The sequence below is a fragment of the Ranitomeya variabilis genome, chromosome 6 (assembly GCF_051348905.1).
Source record: "Ranitomeya variabilis isolate aRanVar5 chromosome 6, aRanVar5.hap1, whole genome shotgun sequence".
In the NCBI taxonomy this organism is placed as follows: Eukaryota; Metazoa; Chordata; class Amphibia; order Anura; family Dendrobatidae; genus Ranitomeya; species Ranitomeya variabilis.
The window spans coordinates 378,360,259-378,373,950 of NC_135237.1; the positions used below are offsets into that span (position 1 = coordinate 378,360,259).

Consider the following 13,692-nt stretch of genomic DNA (forward strand, 5'->3'; position numbering starts at 1 on the left):
AGAATCCTCGCAGTGCACTCGATGTGAGGTTGTACAAGTCTACAGTCACGCTTGACCAGTGCTCATCTCTGGTCCTCAGTAAGATCACCTAACCCAGGCTAAAATACTGTAGATCTCATATTGAAAAGCTTTCTGTTATCGAATATGCTAAAGAATATGTCACAAAGATGGACGGGACATCTAATATTTGACTTAGGAACAGGTTCACGTTAGTGTTTGCCTTTCTGGTTTTTCTGCCTCATAAGAGGAACTGGTACTGAAAAACTACAATCTCTGCAGTGCCGGAAATGTCAGAAGGCCTAGATCAAAGGGGTCGGCGGTCCCATCGACGTCGGGTTTTCGTCATGGTGTCCATCTATTTAGCAGTAGAAATACTGCTGAACATATGGAAGAATTTACAATGGAGACTAAGAGCAGAATATAATGTGTAGAAGGCAAGAGAAAAAGCCTCAGTGCAGAGTTAGTGCCGGCTCTCATTCCCTAATTTAATGCATATATTTACACGAATACTTCTGCACCATAGCGTGACCTTATGTACGTAAATTACATACCTGCCTGTGCTAAACCATCATGTTCCTTCAGTTAATTGAAAGCTAAAGGGTAAGATATTACATCTTGGCATCTCTAAAGCGATTACTTTTAGATTGCTTTGCAATTAATAAGATCATTGCCCATCGGCCCCAACGTATTACATGAAGTCTAGTATAATTTTACATTTCAGAATTGCGGCTATTTATACCTGCTCAGTATTTCCTCTACGCTGATTTCATTACTTCTGATGAATATGTTTCTCGTTACATTCAATTTTTGTAATTAAAATGGCGTGCAGTTAAATCTATACCACCGAGAGAAATGCAGTATACACATACCAGTCATTACCCTTGAATCCAGTCTACTGGGGAAATGCATTTCCCTGGTTCAGTGGTCAAGTGTCTCCTCTGCTTGATATCAGAGTCCTCTTTTCTCCATTAATCTGTAAGTATGGCTTGCAGAATGAATGACCCATTACCGCGCTCACCAGCTGCTTATCGTCATGTTGCTTATTAGAACTGTCACTGGTAACAACGTAGCAAAAGGGCACGGTATGATGGAGAAATCCTGTAGAATATCTTTGTACTTTGTGAACCATGGGGAGCTGCTCCATCCTCCAAAGGGTAGTGAAAGATCAATGACCTTAATGTGAAAGCACCCCACACGGCACTGGCTCCAACCGTGCGACAGATCTCCATTAACTGCTCATTGCTTAAAGGGTTCTTACCTTTTTTATATGAATAAACTCATTTAGCCAAGAAGTGAAGCAAGTGGACACTTTGTATCCTAAACTTTTATTCCATAGCTTTCAATTCTCCAAATGAATGCAAGGAGTACCAAGGTGCACGTTCCCATTCTAGTTGTCATATGTCCCATGACCTGTACAATGAAACCCCTCTAGGAGACCGTGTCTCTGATAAGACCACCCTTATGTCTCGACTAGATTTCCAGCTCCACCATAATGCATAGTGGACATCTTCTTCTTTGAGATGATCACCTTCTTAGAAGACCACTATTCAATGCAACTTTGGGTGGTCATCTAGGATGTTTTACTGTATTGTATATGCCTACATAGCTTGCATATTTTCTGAACTATTAATTTATTTATCTTTTCTCTACCTTGGGACCATTGTATATCGAGCGAAGTTATACAATGTGACCGATACAATGGGGGCAAGCGGTTTTTAGGGCTTTAGCTTCGATCACAGGAGAATTGATATGATGTGATGGTGTTTTTTTGCCTGTTGCTTCCTTTTCTACATGATATTTTTAGGTATATTAGCCCTTCTCCAGAAGGAAATTATATAAAAAAAACTTATATAGTTGGATAATTCTTTTCAAGTATTGTATTGAAAAATATAGTTATTTGATACTTCCTTATTCTTAAGTGTTGATATGAGTCACTCCAAGACCCACAGGAAAGTCCATGTTGCTGGTCTAAATTCCTTTTTCTTTTTTTTTTTTGGTCATGGTCCTTATCGTGGCACCATTAAGTCTATGGAGTAGTATGCTTTTGTCTTCTTTTTTTATTTTAAAGAATCTGTGAGCAAAACTCTGGTGTGAACAATTAGTGATCATGGCCTCGATTCATCAAAGCAATTAAGCTAGAAGTCATCAAACACTTGCAAAACTCTCACAGAGTTGTCATTTTTACTCCAGTTTTGGCCAAATCCGCCAAAACGGGCAGAGCTGGGATAGCATGTGGGCGTCACTCGCTCCTCAGACCTTAATTGGAGTAAGATTTGTGGCAAGGTGCACACCAATTTTCAGATGCACCTGATTCATTAATAGGCATCTTAATGAATCAGGTGCCTCTGGCTCTAGAAGTCCCTTGCGTGTGCTGGTCTTGGTGGATCAGGGCCTATGAGAAGAACAGATTGAACAAGTAATGATTCTGTTAGGTGAATTGCTGTGAATTTTTGGCACCGTTTCTTTTTTGAACTTTTATCTTTGCAATAATACACTTCTCTGTATAGTTCCTCTAATTGACTATGATGGTGGTCTGTTCATTTTTTCTGAATTGATCTTCTCAAGACACATAGCATAGTAAAATGTATATGACATCATTTAAGCCATACTATTATCTATTTCTGCACCACATGGGCTTATGTGCTTGTTTCGGTGTTGACAGTTTTTGCTGCTTAAAATCTTATTTTGGGAGCAGTTACAGCCGTCAAATGGTTTGTTTCTTGGAGAATAAAAATTCTCTTGTGGCTTAAATATTCTTTGTATTAACGCATGCAACTATTTTTAGCTGACAATGAGAGTCTGTTGGACGGTATTAATATGCAAGAGGCAGTGTTCCTTTATGTAATACTCTAGTTGTTTTTCAATATTGCTCCAAGGCATGGTATAGAATTAGACATGGACCCGCTTTGTCCCGAAACTTTCCACAGACTGGACTTTATGTTAAGCATTTCTGGTCTGACAGCACAATATTTTGCTAAGTGCTTCGTTTTTTTATGTGGAATATTTGTGATTTGTCTATAGTACATGTTTAATAAAGTTAGTTTTATTCACACAAAAAATGCGTGGTTTTTTTCAGCGTTTTTTGACTTTCATTGCTTTCTATGGGCAAAAAAATCGCTGAAGGAATTGACATGCGGCAGATTTCAAAAATGCAGTAGTTGTGAAAAACAAGCATGTACATGAGATTTCTGAAATCCCATAACTTATTCTGATACTGTAAAAAGCATAAGAAATGCTACATGTGAGCATACCATAAGCAGGGCTATGGTGTCTGAGTCTGTTGAAGTTGAAGTCAGTATAAAATGGACCAACTCAGATTCCTAAAATATATATTTGGGTACATTAGTAAAATGCAGGATGTGCCCGTAAAGTTCTTCATAAGAATTTTGTAAAGTTATGAAATGTCCTGTAAATGTCTGTTGTGTTCCTGGTCTAAGGATCTCAGCTTTTAGTTGAGGTGAATCTGTGCTGCACTTTATGTACATGCTCAGTAGTGACCAGTGCTGTGGGGTCGGAGTCAGGGAAATCGAGGAGACGGAGTTAGTCGGTGGTTTGGCCTACCGACTCCACAGCCCTGCAGATGCACTAAAGTACTAAACTTTTCTGTCCGATTATGGCTGCAAACTGCAGAAGTAACTGGGCCCATGTACAGTTCCATGTGTTTGTCTACATAGCGGATGGGTGCAACGTGGACTTGAGTTGTGTGTGGAAAATAGCCCATGTGCAGTACTACATCGGCAGTCATTGACCTGTGTGCTTTTCACTTATGGTCAATGCTGTACGTGGATCAAAAATATCTTCATGAGAACTTTGCTAAGAAGAGGAACTGGGTGGAGAGTTACCTTCCAAGGTTGTCAAGTCATGGTTGAGTCAGTAGTAAAGGGCGTCATTCACACTTTTTTGCCATTTTTTTACATTTTGTACAAGCTTTTTTTTTGTTGTTGCATTTTTGATGTGAATGATAATTACATAATTTATTATGGGCTCCAATGGAACATTTGTAACAGCTCTTCACTCCACCTACTATTGGCCTAACACACAGATCCGGCTCTCTACCCCTACATTCTTGTGCTGACTGATCATAAACATGTATTCTGCAGATGCCCATAGGGAAGCAGAGATGATCTGAAACACTGGAAAAGCAGTTCCAAGCTATTGGAAGAATGTGCAAACAAGCAGAATTAACTTGAAAAATGAAATATCTGTTGCATTTAATATACTTTATTAATGCTGTATGAATTGTTTAGAAAGCGCCACTGATCCTCCATATCTTAATGCTGCATGTTGCGCAAATTCTTTAGAGTATCCTGTCCGCCTCCATGTTTTAATTATTTGCAGTCCCATCTTCTTGTCACAGGAAGTCAGCGAGACGTGTAAGATGCGTCGAAAACCATAAGGATCCACATCTGTATCGGAACAGTTGAACGTAAAACATTACATAAGTGCCAGCATGCTGAAGTGTAGCATATCGGAGAAGGATAAGGCTTTTACAGGAGTTTAGGTTTGGTTAGTACGTGTAGCACCACCGATAGGTGCCATCTAAGTGGAAAATCTATATATGGCTTAAATTAATCCCAGTATGATATTGCTGTAAATACGTAGGATAGGTCATCAGTATCAGATCGGTGGGGTCAAACGCATTGAAAATTGTTGGTGTGAAGAAACAGCACCAAAAAAAATTCTTGGGGGAAATAATCAAGAGTACTACATCTTAAGCCAAACTTTATTAAAAGCCCATTGGCAAAAACCTCACCAAATTTATTAAGTCTCACATCTCTTAATAAATTGTGGGCATTTTTGGGCTATTTACGTGCCAGACATTGAAAAATTTATGCTAGCTCATTTCCACTTTGATTTGTGCCAATTTCTGGTGTAAATTTTAAATTACAGGTCACGGTTGGCCATGCCCCACTCCTGCTAATTCCTGCCCACTTTTTGTAACTGGGGTTTGACATGGAAACTTCAGTTAGATTTGGGGATGAAGTAGTTACATGGTACCAAAGTCCCACTCTGTATCCTGCTGGTGTGACAAATGCCCATTGTATTAATCGAAGTTATTTCTTGCCTGGAAACAATGCTGATACTGATAACAAAGCATGCCCTTACAAGCAAGGGTGTAGCTGCAATAAATTAATAGAATGTGCCTGCTGTGATTCTGACTTACCCTATACACCCTGGTCATCTACTGTGTAATATAGATGCAGGACAGTGAAATTAATCTGTGTTTAGCCTTCCCACAATCGTTAGGCTAAGTTTACACTAGGCGTTTTTGCAACATGTTTTTTATGCATTTTTATTGCAAATTTTTAGCTGCGTATTACAATACCAGCTATGTCTGAGACTTCAGAAATCTTAGGCACACACATTGTTTTTATTGTCATCAGGATTTTGTGCTTTGCATGGTTTTTTTGCACAATAGAACATGTCACTTCTTTCAGCGTTTTTCACCAATTGAAATGAATGGGTGGTGAAAAAACGCTTCAAACTCACCAAGAACGCAGGTATCCGGTTTTGCAGCGTTTTTTGAGCTAAAACCTGATTCTATAGAATAGGACTTTATTTTTCAACACTGAAACAAATTTTCACAAGACAAATTTAGCATTCCAAAAACGCAGCAAAAAACGCAAGACGAACCAAGGGAACATGCTTCTTTCCTGCCAAGAGATCAAGTTTTGCTGTAAAAAAGAAAAATACCTAGTGTGAACTTACCTTTAAAGGAAAGAACGTTTTACATATGGAAGAAGTGTTATGGCTGTACTTGTCCCCTAATAAAAATAAGTTTTTTGCAGAGATCCAATGTGCCAGTCATGAGAAATCTAGTGTCAAAGACGTATCCAAATCTATATCAATTCTCAGTGTGTAGAAAAATGATGATTTGAAAACGTATTCCAGTCATCTCATACTGACATATCGCATGTCCTACCGAGTCATGTCCCACTGACGCAGGTGCTCTGCTTGTAGAAGGGTCTCTAAATGGAAGAATATCAAATCGTTCCTAAACTTCATCCACTTCAGGTCCACCAACTTTTCTTTCTATGGCAAATTGATTTAGGAGAATCTTCAGTTTAGCAAAGTAATTAAAGGACATCTATCTTAAGTAGTCCCAGATATCACTTGTTAATATACTTGAAAATCTTTGCACAGTTTTTAGGCATCAGTGTCCTGTTATACATGAACATGGTTAATCATTGTTTTCCTGTAAGATGTGACAATCTTCATTACTACTGACTCTTCTGGATCCCAAGAGTGATGCGGTACTATATTTTATCAGTAGGGAACAGTATGTAGGAGCGTCCCTTGGAAACACTTATAAGACAGAGTGTTTCGCTTACATTAGGAATATAATGATTTCTAATTAAAGTTATTATGTATACATTACATCTAATGATGTGCTGGGAAAGTTGAGACATACTTTTTAATGTAGCTTTACATCTTGAGGTATTCTCCCTGTAGTTACTTGTAATTCTTCCCTGTGCAAGTTCTTAGAGCTTTGCGTGAAATGGCTAAATCAGGAGAGTGAGAAGAAGGAATCATTGTTTTCTCGTCACAGCCCTGCATTCACATCTCCCTCTTATTATTTGCAGCAGATGTGAACCAGAACAATGGCACCTCATCCAAGGGCACGGCGGTGACTGACTCCACGAGCACAGAAGACCCCAAGAATGATTGGAAGAGTGCCAACCCAGCTGACGCTGCCTCTCGCCCACATTTGGTCCGCCTCTTTTCCCGAGATGCTCCTGGAAGGGAGGACAACACCTTCAAAGATCGGCCCTCTGAGTCAGATGAGCTTCAAACCATCCCAGAGGACAGTGGACCAACTTCATCAGAAACGGATTTGATGGCATCACAGAAACTGTCTCGTGGTCACGGATCAAAACACATGGCATCGGCAAGCACTTCTGACCACTCTAGACATGGGCATGGAGCCCACGGCCGGTACAGGGACTCGGGTCTTCTTGACTCACTGGGCAGGCTCTTTGGAGGTGACAGGCATGTTCCTAGGAAGGGAAAGGTGAGCACTGAGGAATAGAGCAAATTGTTAGCAAGAGTCATATGAACTGGGGGAACAGTGGGGTATCTTGTTTTATGTAAAACCTGGGATGATGTCCCGAAAAAATGAGTGAATCATTAGAGCCTCATTCACTAAACACCGCAGCCACATTTTGTTATTTCAGTTGGTACTAACCAGTATTGGATAAGGTGCAAGCTACAGGATGTTGCATTGGTAATTGATTTCCCAAGTGTAACTAGACACCGCTATACTTGCAATCATCCTGAAATTGACCCAGTGGGAATGTGATTTACTGCCAATATGCTTTTCTGTATATTCCCTAAATTGTAGAAATTATTGATTCTAACTTTTAATAAGTGGAGTACCTTAGAAAATATTGATTTTAATCATCCAGTTTGGTGTAGTGCCTTATACCATGAGAGAGATGTCTAAACTCTTTTCCCATAATGCTTATAACCATAACAGTAATTGTAAAAATGTATATGTTTCTCAGCCCCAGTGCTGTAAAAACAACAGTATTTTTTCACTGTTTGCTGAACACCAAATAATTGTGGCTAGTGACCTTACTGGAAATTTACGCAAGCTGCCTGAGAACTCACTTGATATATGACAACGTGCTATAAGGTCCATGCATTTTATGTATTCGTGTAGATCTGCTAATACTGAATACAATACAAGTCTGTTATGAGAAATCTTGAAATTGTATGTGCTTTTACAGTTAATTACCACATTTTTTGCCATTATTCCTCCACTGTCGTATTACGTTCTTTGGTAACATTTCACAAGTTTTACAGATAGAGGTGTAAGTTACATACAGTGTAGCTATCGCTGTTAACGGTCAATCATGGACCGATTATTTCACCAGTTAAATATATTACAGCTAATTTTCAGCATTTTAATGTTTTCAGTCATGTACAGAAGCAATTTTGTAAATCTTTCTAAAGAGCCTGATGGGCAATCTGTATGCTACCCAATTCTTCAATATTTAATACCATTGCTGATTTTATATAGTGTGAAAATCAATTGCTGCAATTTCTACAGTTACAAGTTAGCTCCTTAAATAGAATACGGTAATCATTTTTTGTAGACTAGCAGCGTATGAATCTCTAGTCAAAAACTGCATACTAACATTACGGATTATAAGCCTTTGATATTTTTATGTTAAGCCTAATATTAAAGCTCCTTAAATGCATATTTGCATAATTTGACCATAATTTAACTTTATAATAAAGGCATGTAAAATGCTGATCCTGCACATGATTTAGCAAACACAATAGTATCATTACTATTTAAAATGTATATAATAAAAAAATGTGATCGCTTTCCTGAGACTAGGAATAAAGCAGTGAATGCCATCACCCAAGGAAAATGACCTTTAACTGACTAAGATGATTTTCTTTGAGCCTTTCCTGAATATCAAGTATTTGTGAAAGAGCAATTTCCTATTTTTTTTATATAGAAGCAAATGACATCTGTGTAGTGTCAGACATGGCAAAGACAAGATGTGCAAGGACAATGGGGCTGTGATACAAGATGACACAAGCAATTGTGTACAGAGGAAGGTGCAGGTTACAATGTGATCATTAGGCTTGGAATAAAATGCTGTTCGATGTACAGAGCCAAAGTCACCACAAGGACATGGACCTGCTACACAGGCTGAGTCTGTAACACTGCCTTATAGTGTCAAGACTTCAAAGTGAAGAAGATGTAGAATTGTAGGGAATGACTATAAGAGCAGGAGCAGACGGCCGTGAAGTCTCTCATCCGAGACAATTGGGACGATCATGCAAATTACACTGAGCAGAGTATCAGCATAGTGTGATCCGATTTTCACTGATGAGGAGCAGAAGGAGAAAAAAGTCTTCATCTTCTCCGTTCTATCTGTCCATGGAGCCAGTCAGCGAGTGGAGTCTGATGGTTTCCACGGACTCAATAACTTGCAGGACTGAGGGCTATCCGAATATCGGATCAAATTTTTGCCTAAGACAGACTCTGCCTCAGGAATAAATAGGGCATGTGCACAGACCCATGAACTAACATTGGTCCGAGTGTGATCCAATGTTCCGTCAGATCGCACTCCGAAAATAGTCATCTGCACGAGACCTGAGACCGCAAAATGATACATGTTTAAGTTTGCAATTTAATGGTTGAGTTAAATGATAAAACCCTGTGAGCCTGTAATCATCAAAAAAGGGAAACAGAGTTCACTAGAAATTGAGTTTAATGTATTAATGGTAACTTGTCTCTTGAGACATACTGCACAAACCACAGTCAGCATGAATCAGAGCCTGGATGCGTGCTTGTAGCCAACTGCGTTGTTATCTGAAATGCTGGAGCGTTCAGAGAACATAGCTTGAAGAGCCACTTGGAAACTACAGAGAGACGACTAATCCAGAGTTTTCCCCGGTGGCTTCTTCTCCCGCTGCTCTAGTTATCAATCGATCGGTCTTTCCCCATGTACATGCATGTTATAGAGCTCTCAATCATCTAGATCAGAGTGGGATATACTGGCCAGGGGCAAGGCTGGACTCATCTCCTCTCTCCCTCTAGTCCCAAACCGGCTCTTCAAACACTGTTTTCTCTTAAATGTTGAAGCATTTCATAGAAGTGCAAAATTGGCTGCTATCGCGCATCTAGGCTCTGATTCTCAATCCCTATGGTTTGGGCAGCCTGAATCCAAGAGACAATATTGCTTTAACAGTTTTCAGTGAGGACCTGAAGGTACACATCATTTTAAAATTTGAGTTCTAACTGTGCAGTGGATTTGGAGCTTTGTATCAGAAAATCATTTCTGGCCACTAGTTGAGATATACCAGAAAATTAGTATAGAATAGTAGGAAATTACTCAGCACAAATGGTGGGACATTGTCAATAAAGACACCAGTAGAAGACAGCCTAAAAGTTTAAGCTCAACTAGCAATTTTTGTAGATATATAATTTACCTGGAATTAGGAATCAAGTCCGTGTTCCACCTAACTAGTATTATTAACATTACATTACTGTCCAGGCAATCATTCCCATGATATGGTATGTTATTGATCGGGATAGACAAATGTTCATTTGCCAACCTTGTATATATAGTTAATTTGGTACAGAGTAGGTTATTAGTGACCGATTGCTTTGCACGGTTCGGAGGATTAAGTAGGTTCCAGTGTGTAGGGCGTCTATACGGGTACATGCATTTACAAGCTGCCTATGTGTCATATACTTAAGTGTTGGGCTACAGATGGTGCGGTGTTCTCCATTATCGCCCTGGAGTTAGCTGTACCTTATTCCACAATCCTCCTTAGAGCTGTTGACGCTAGAGCTAGTGATTAGTGTATAGGAATATGACCTTGTGTATGACGAAGATGTGCTCCTTTTCATGTATGTGAATCGTTTCTGCCATATCTACATTTCTTATATGAGCGGTATGTGTTATTTCTTTCTGGACGATGTTCTATGCCAATGTGTCCTACAGCCAAGATCAAATTAATGAAAAACTGGAAATGATATTCTGGCTTTTGTTTTATGCTTTTAGTGTCTCCAGTCCAGCAGTAAGTGATAGGGGAAAAGCAGTGCATTAACGCGGTGTAATTAGAACTTGTTTGTAGAGGAGACGACTAACAATATTGGCGGACATGCATGAGACAAGCTGCTGACTTGTTTACACAAGTGGTCGATCTTGCTTGGACGCACTGACGGCTAATAAGATGTGCTTTCTTTTAAAAGCTCTAATTTGTAGTTCCAAGCTTCTGAAAAGCCAATCCGCAGGTACGCGCACGTGTCCTATGCTGTGCCCGAGTGTGCTAATCAAGTTATACATATACATTATGTATTAGAATACTTTCATGCTGTTCTGTTTGAAAAGTAGGAATCATTCAACAAGATTGTTGCCAAATGATGGAAAAATTTCCATTTATTTTCTTGTGTACTCTTCCACATTCAATTGTATCTAGACAATGACCGCTATATTGTAGGATATTACCCATCAATTCACCAGACACTGCAATGGCTCCTTACATGCCCGTGACGATGCTTGGATTGGGTTAGTACTCAGGTAGTTTTATTCCACTTTGGGATCTAAATATCTTCTTATGTATAAACTCAGGGCACAATGCAAAGTTAGCTAATCAATTCTAAGTACATGTAAGCTTACATAAGTGCCTGGCTGGGATAATAACCCTAAGTCTGTCTCAAGCCTTTACTAGCATCTTTATGGTCTGAAGTGATGGGCCACGGAGACTTGGTAGTGTTTACTATGATGCAATGAAAGTTGGCTGAAATGTGAATTTTTCTCACTACCGCTCTAGTATGTACAGAGCCAGATCCTGTTGAGAGTATTGATGAGGAGGTAGATTCTGCATGAAAAACTACTAGACAGATGGAAACAGTTGAATGGTGATTCCCTTTTTTTTAGATGATTGAAGTTCTGCTACGCGACCAGCTATGCCGTAATTCTTAATATATTGCTAGAGTTTTTTATATTGTTTTATTGTCGGGGGTTGCTATGTAATTGATACACCCATTAATGCTGACCCAGCCAATTCTGACCTCAATTAAAGTGCTGGTTCTCGTTTTGAACCGTAGTGAAATATTAAACCTTGTAAGAAGTCATTTGATTATTAAGGAGTCCCTGGAGCTACAAAAAAATAATTGTCCAACTTTTTGTCATGTCCTCCAAAATAAGAAGTAGTTACTGCTGTGCTTGTGAAGCAGCTATTCGGTGGGACACACTAACTTACTTTGTGTTACATCTATTACTATGCTTATGTACATTATATTAAAGGGGTTTTCCGATCTTTAAAAAAAAATGCTGTGTAGATACTCTAACCACAGTAAGTTGGATCACTTACGAATGTAGTGTCTGTAGCTGAAACGCCTCTGTAAGTCACTCCCACATACAATTACATGAGTCGGTCTCCCTGTCCTCCTCCTTCCCCTTGTCTCAGGAAGGATTGTGTTTCACATGCTGGACAGCAGGTAGTGCCGTATCAAGTAATTGTTGAAACAGCAGAGTAATGTGTCACTAATTCATATTCGTAATCCACCCGTAGTTATAAAGAATGTAAATGATCATGAAAACCATCATCTGGTGAGCATTCCGAAAGATTAAGGTACTTTTATGTATTTTATATAAGCTCGGAAAACCCCTTATGATTTTTTTTTTATGTTATCTAAAACTGGTAAAGTGATTTATTCTTAGACAGTGTTTTAAAAAATGCAGATCAATATATATAATCCGTATAGAGTATAACTGACGTATTTGTATGTATCTACATTGCTAATGTACAGTAAGATGAGTAGATCTGAATAGGGAAATTATACTATTCTCCGACTCTAAATCAGCATTGTGTACTGAATTCTGTGTTTTATGATTCCTTATAATTATGTCTTGGCTTTGAATGTTAAACTATAATAAACATTTATTAGAAAATAATTTTTACTAATTGCCTCTTCATTTTGGCTCATTAATGTATTAATATATATATTTTTATCATTATTGGACTAATATCTGTAACTTGAATTTGTTTCCACATATTCGATTTGGAAGAAGGATGGAGAACACTTCACGTCATGTCTCTAAAATAGTTGAAGTCTTTTTTTTCAACAATATTTTAGATGTACAACCATCGAAAATGAACACTCACTTTAGTTATTGTGATGCAGTGTTGATTTTAACAGCGGCTTTCACTTAAGGTGACGTCAGTCTTCCTTTGTCACATTTGACTTTAAAAGAAAATGCATTACCGGTAATTGATTTTCTATTTTAAATCAAGTTTCACGATGAACATATTAAGAGTTTTTGGTATTTTTTCTTTCTATATTACAAAAAGAAATCCTAAAATGTTGCAGTTTTCACTCTGGCTGCTGAACCTCGTAGGCTGACACCTCCTGCTCTATCAGTAGTTATCAATGTTATACAATGAAGATTAACTTCAATATATAAATGGCACTGAACCACACTATTCCACTCCTCTCCTGCACATTGACCCCTGCACAGGTCACAGAGCATGCCAAGGAAATTCTTCCATAGAAGCTAATGTCTCCAGACTCTGATGCGTGGCTGCTGTAAAGCATATCTCTGAATGCTGTTAAAAGGAATCTTTAACCAGGTTATTCCTTCCTCATCTGACAGCAGCATAATGTAGAAAAAGAGACCCTGATTCCAATGATGTATCACTTCATGTACGGAGTTCAGCAGTTAGAGGACTTAAATGTAGCATGAAGCAGCTAACCCCACCCACACCACAGCTCTCTATGTCCATTGTCTATTGACAGTGAGCTGCTTATCAGAGGAGGGGGCGTGGTCGGTCTAGCAGGTGTGTGAGCTGTAGTGCAGGCAGTAATAATGTATTGGTGATAAAGCCTTCATTTTATGGAAACATTACACAGCCTTATAAGTAACATATCCCTGACACAAGTGTTTGAACCCCTGCATCTTGCTCTCCTCAGACTACATAACTTCTGACAGATTCCCTTAAATTGCAGTTCAAGCAAGATGGTTGTCCACATAATCCTATATAGAAAATATCATATAAAAATCTACCATCAGAAAATTAAAACAGATTACAAAAAAGAATATTAGTATGTGGTTTTAATAATAAATATGGCTGATAAATTTCCACTAAGCTGACTCTATATGTCAGATGCTCTTGTTTGGCTAACTATATAAGCACTGGCATGCATAGATTACAGTG

The 13,692-nt window shown here is 38.7% G+C and overlaps 1 protein-coding gene across 2 annotated transcripts in view; it reads left to right on the forward strand.

Annotated features, from left to right (window-relative positions):
- MBP (myelin basic protein) overlaps positions 1 to 13,692 on the forward strand; it is a 213,137-nt gene that overhangs the window by 166,882 nt on the left and 32,563 nt on the right. Inside the window, exon 4 of one of the 2 annotated variants that reach the window (XM_077270068.1) lies at positions 6,585 to 7,012. In XM_077270068.1, the coding sequence (XP_077126183.1) occupies positions 6,585 to 7,012 (428 nt within the window). The remainder of the gene's footprint in view (positions 1 to 6,584; positions 7,013 to 13,692) is intronic. The other variant, XM_077270069.1, reaches the window with a different exon arrangement.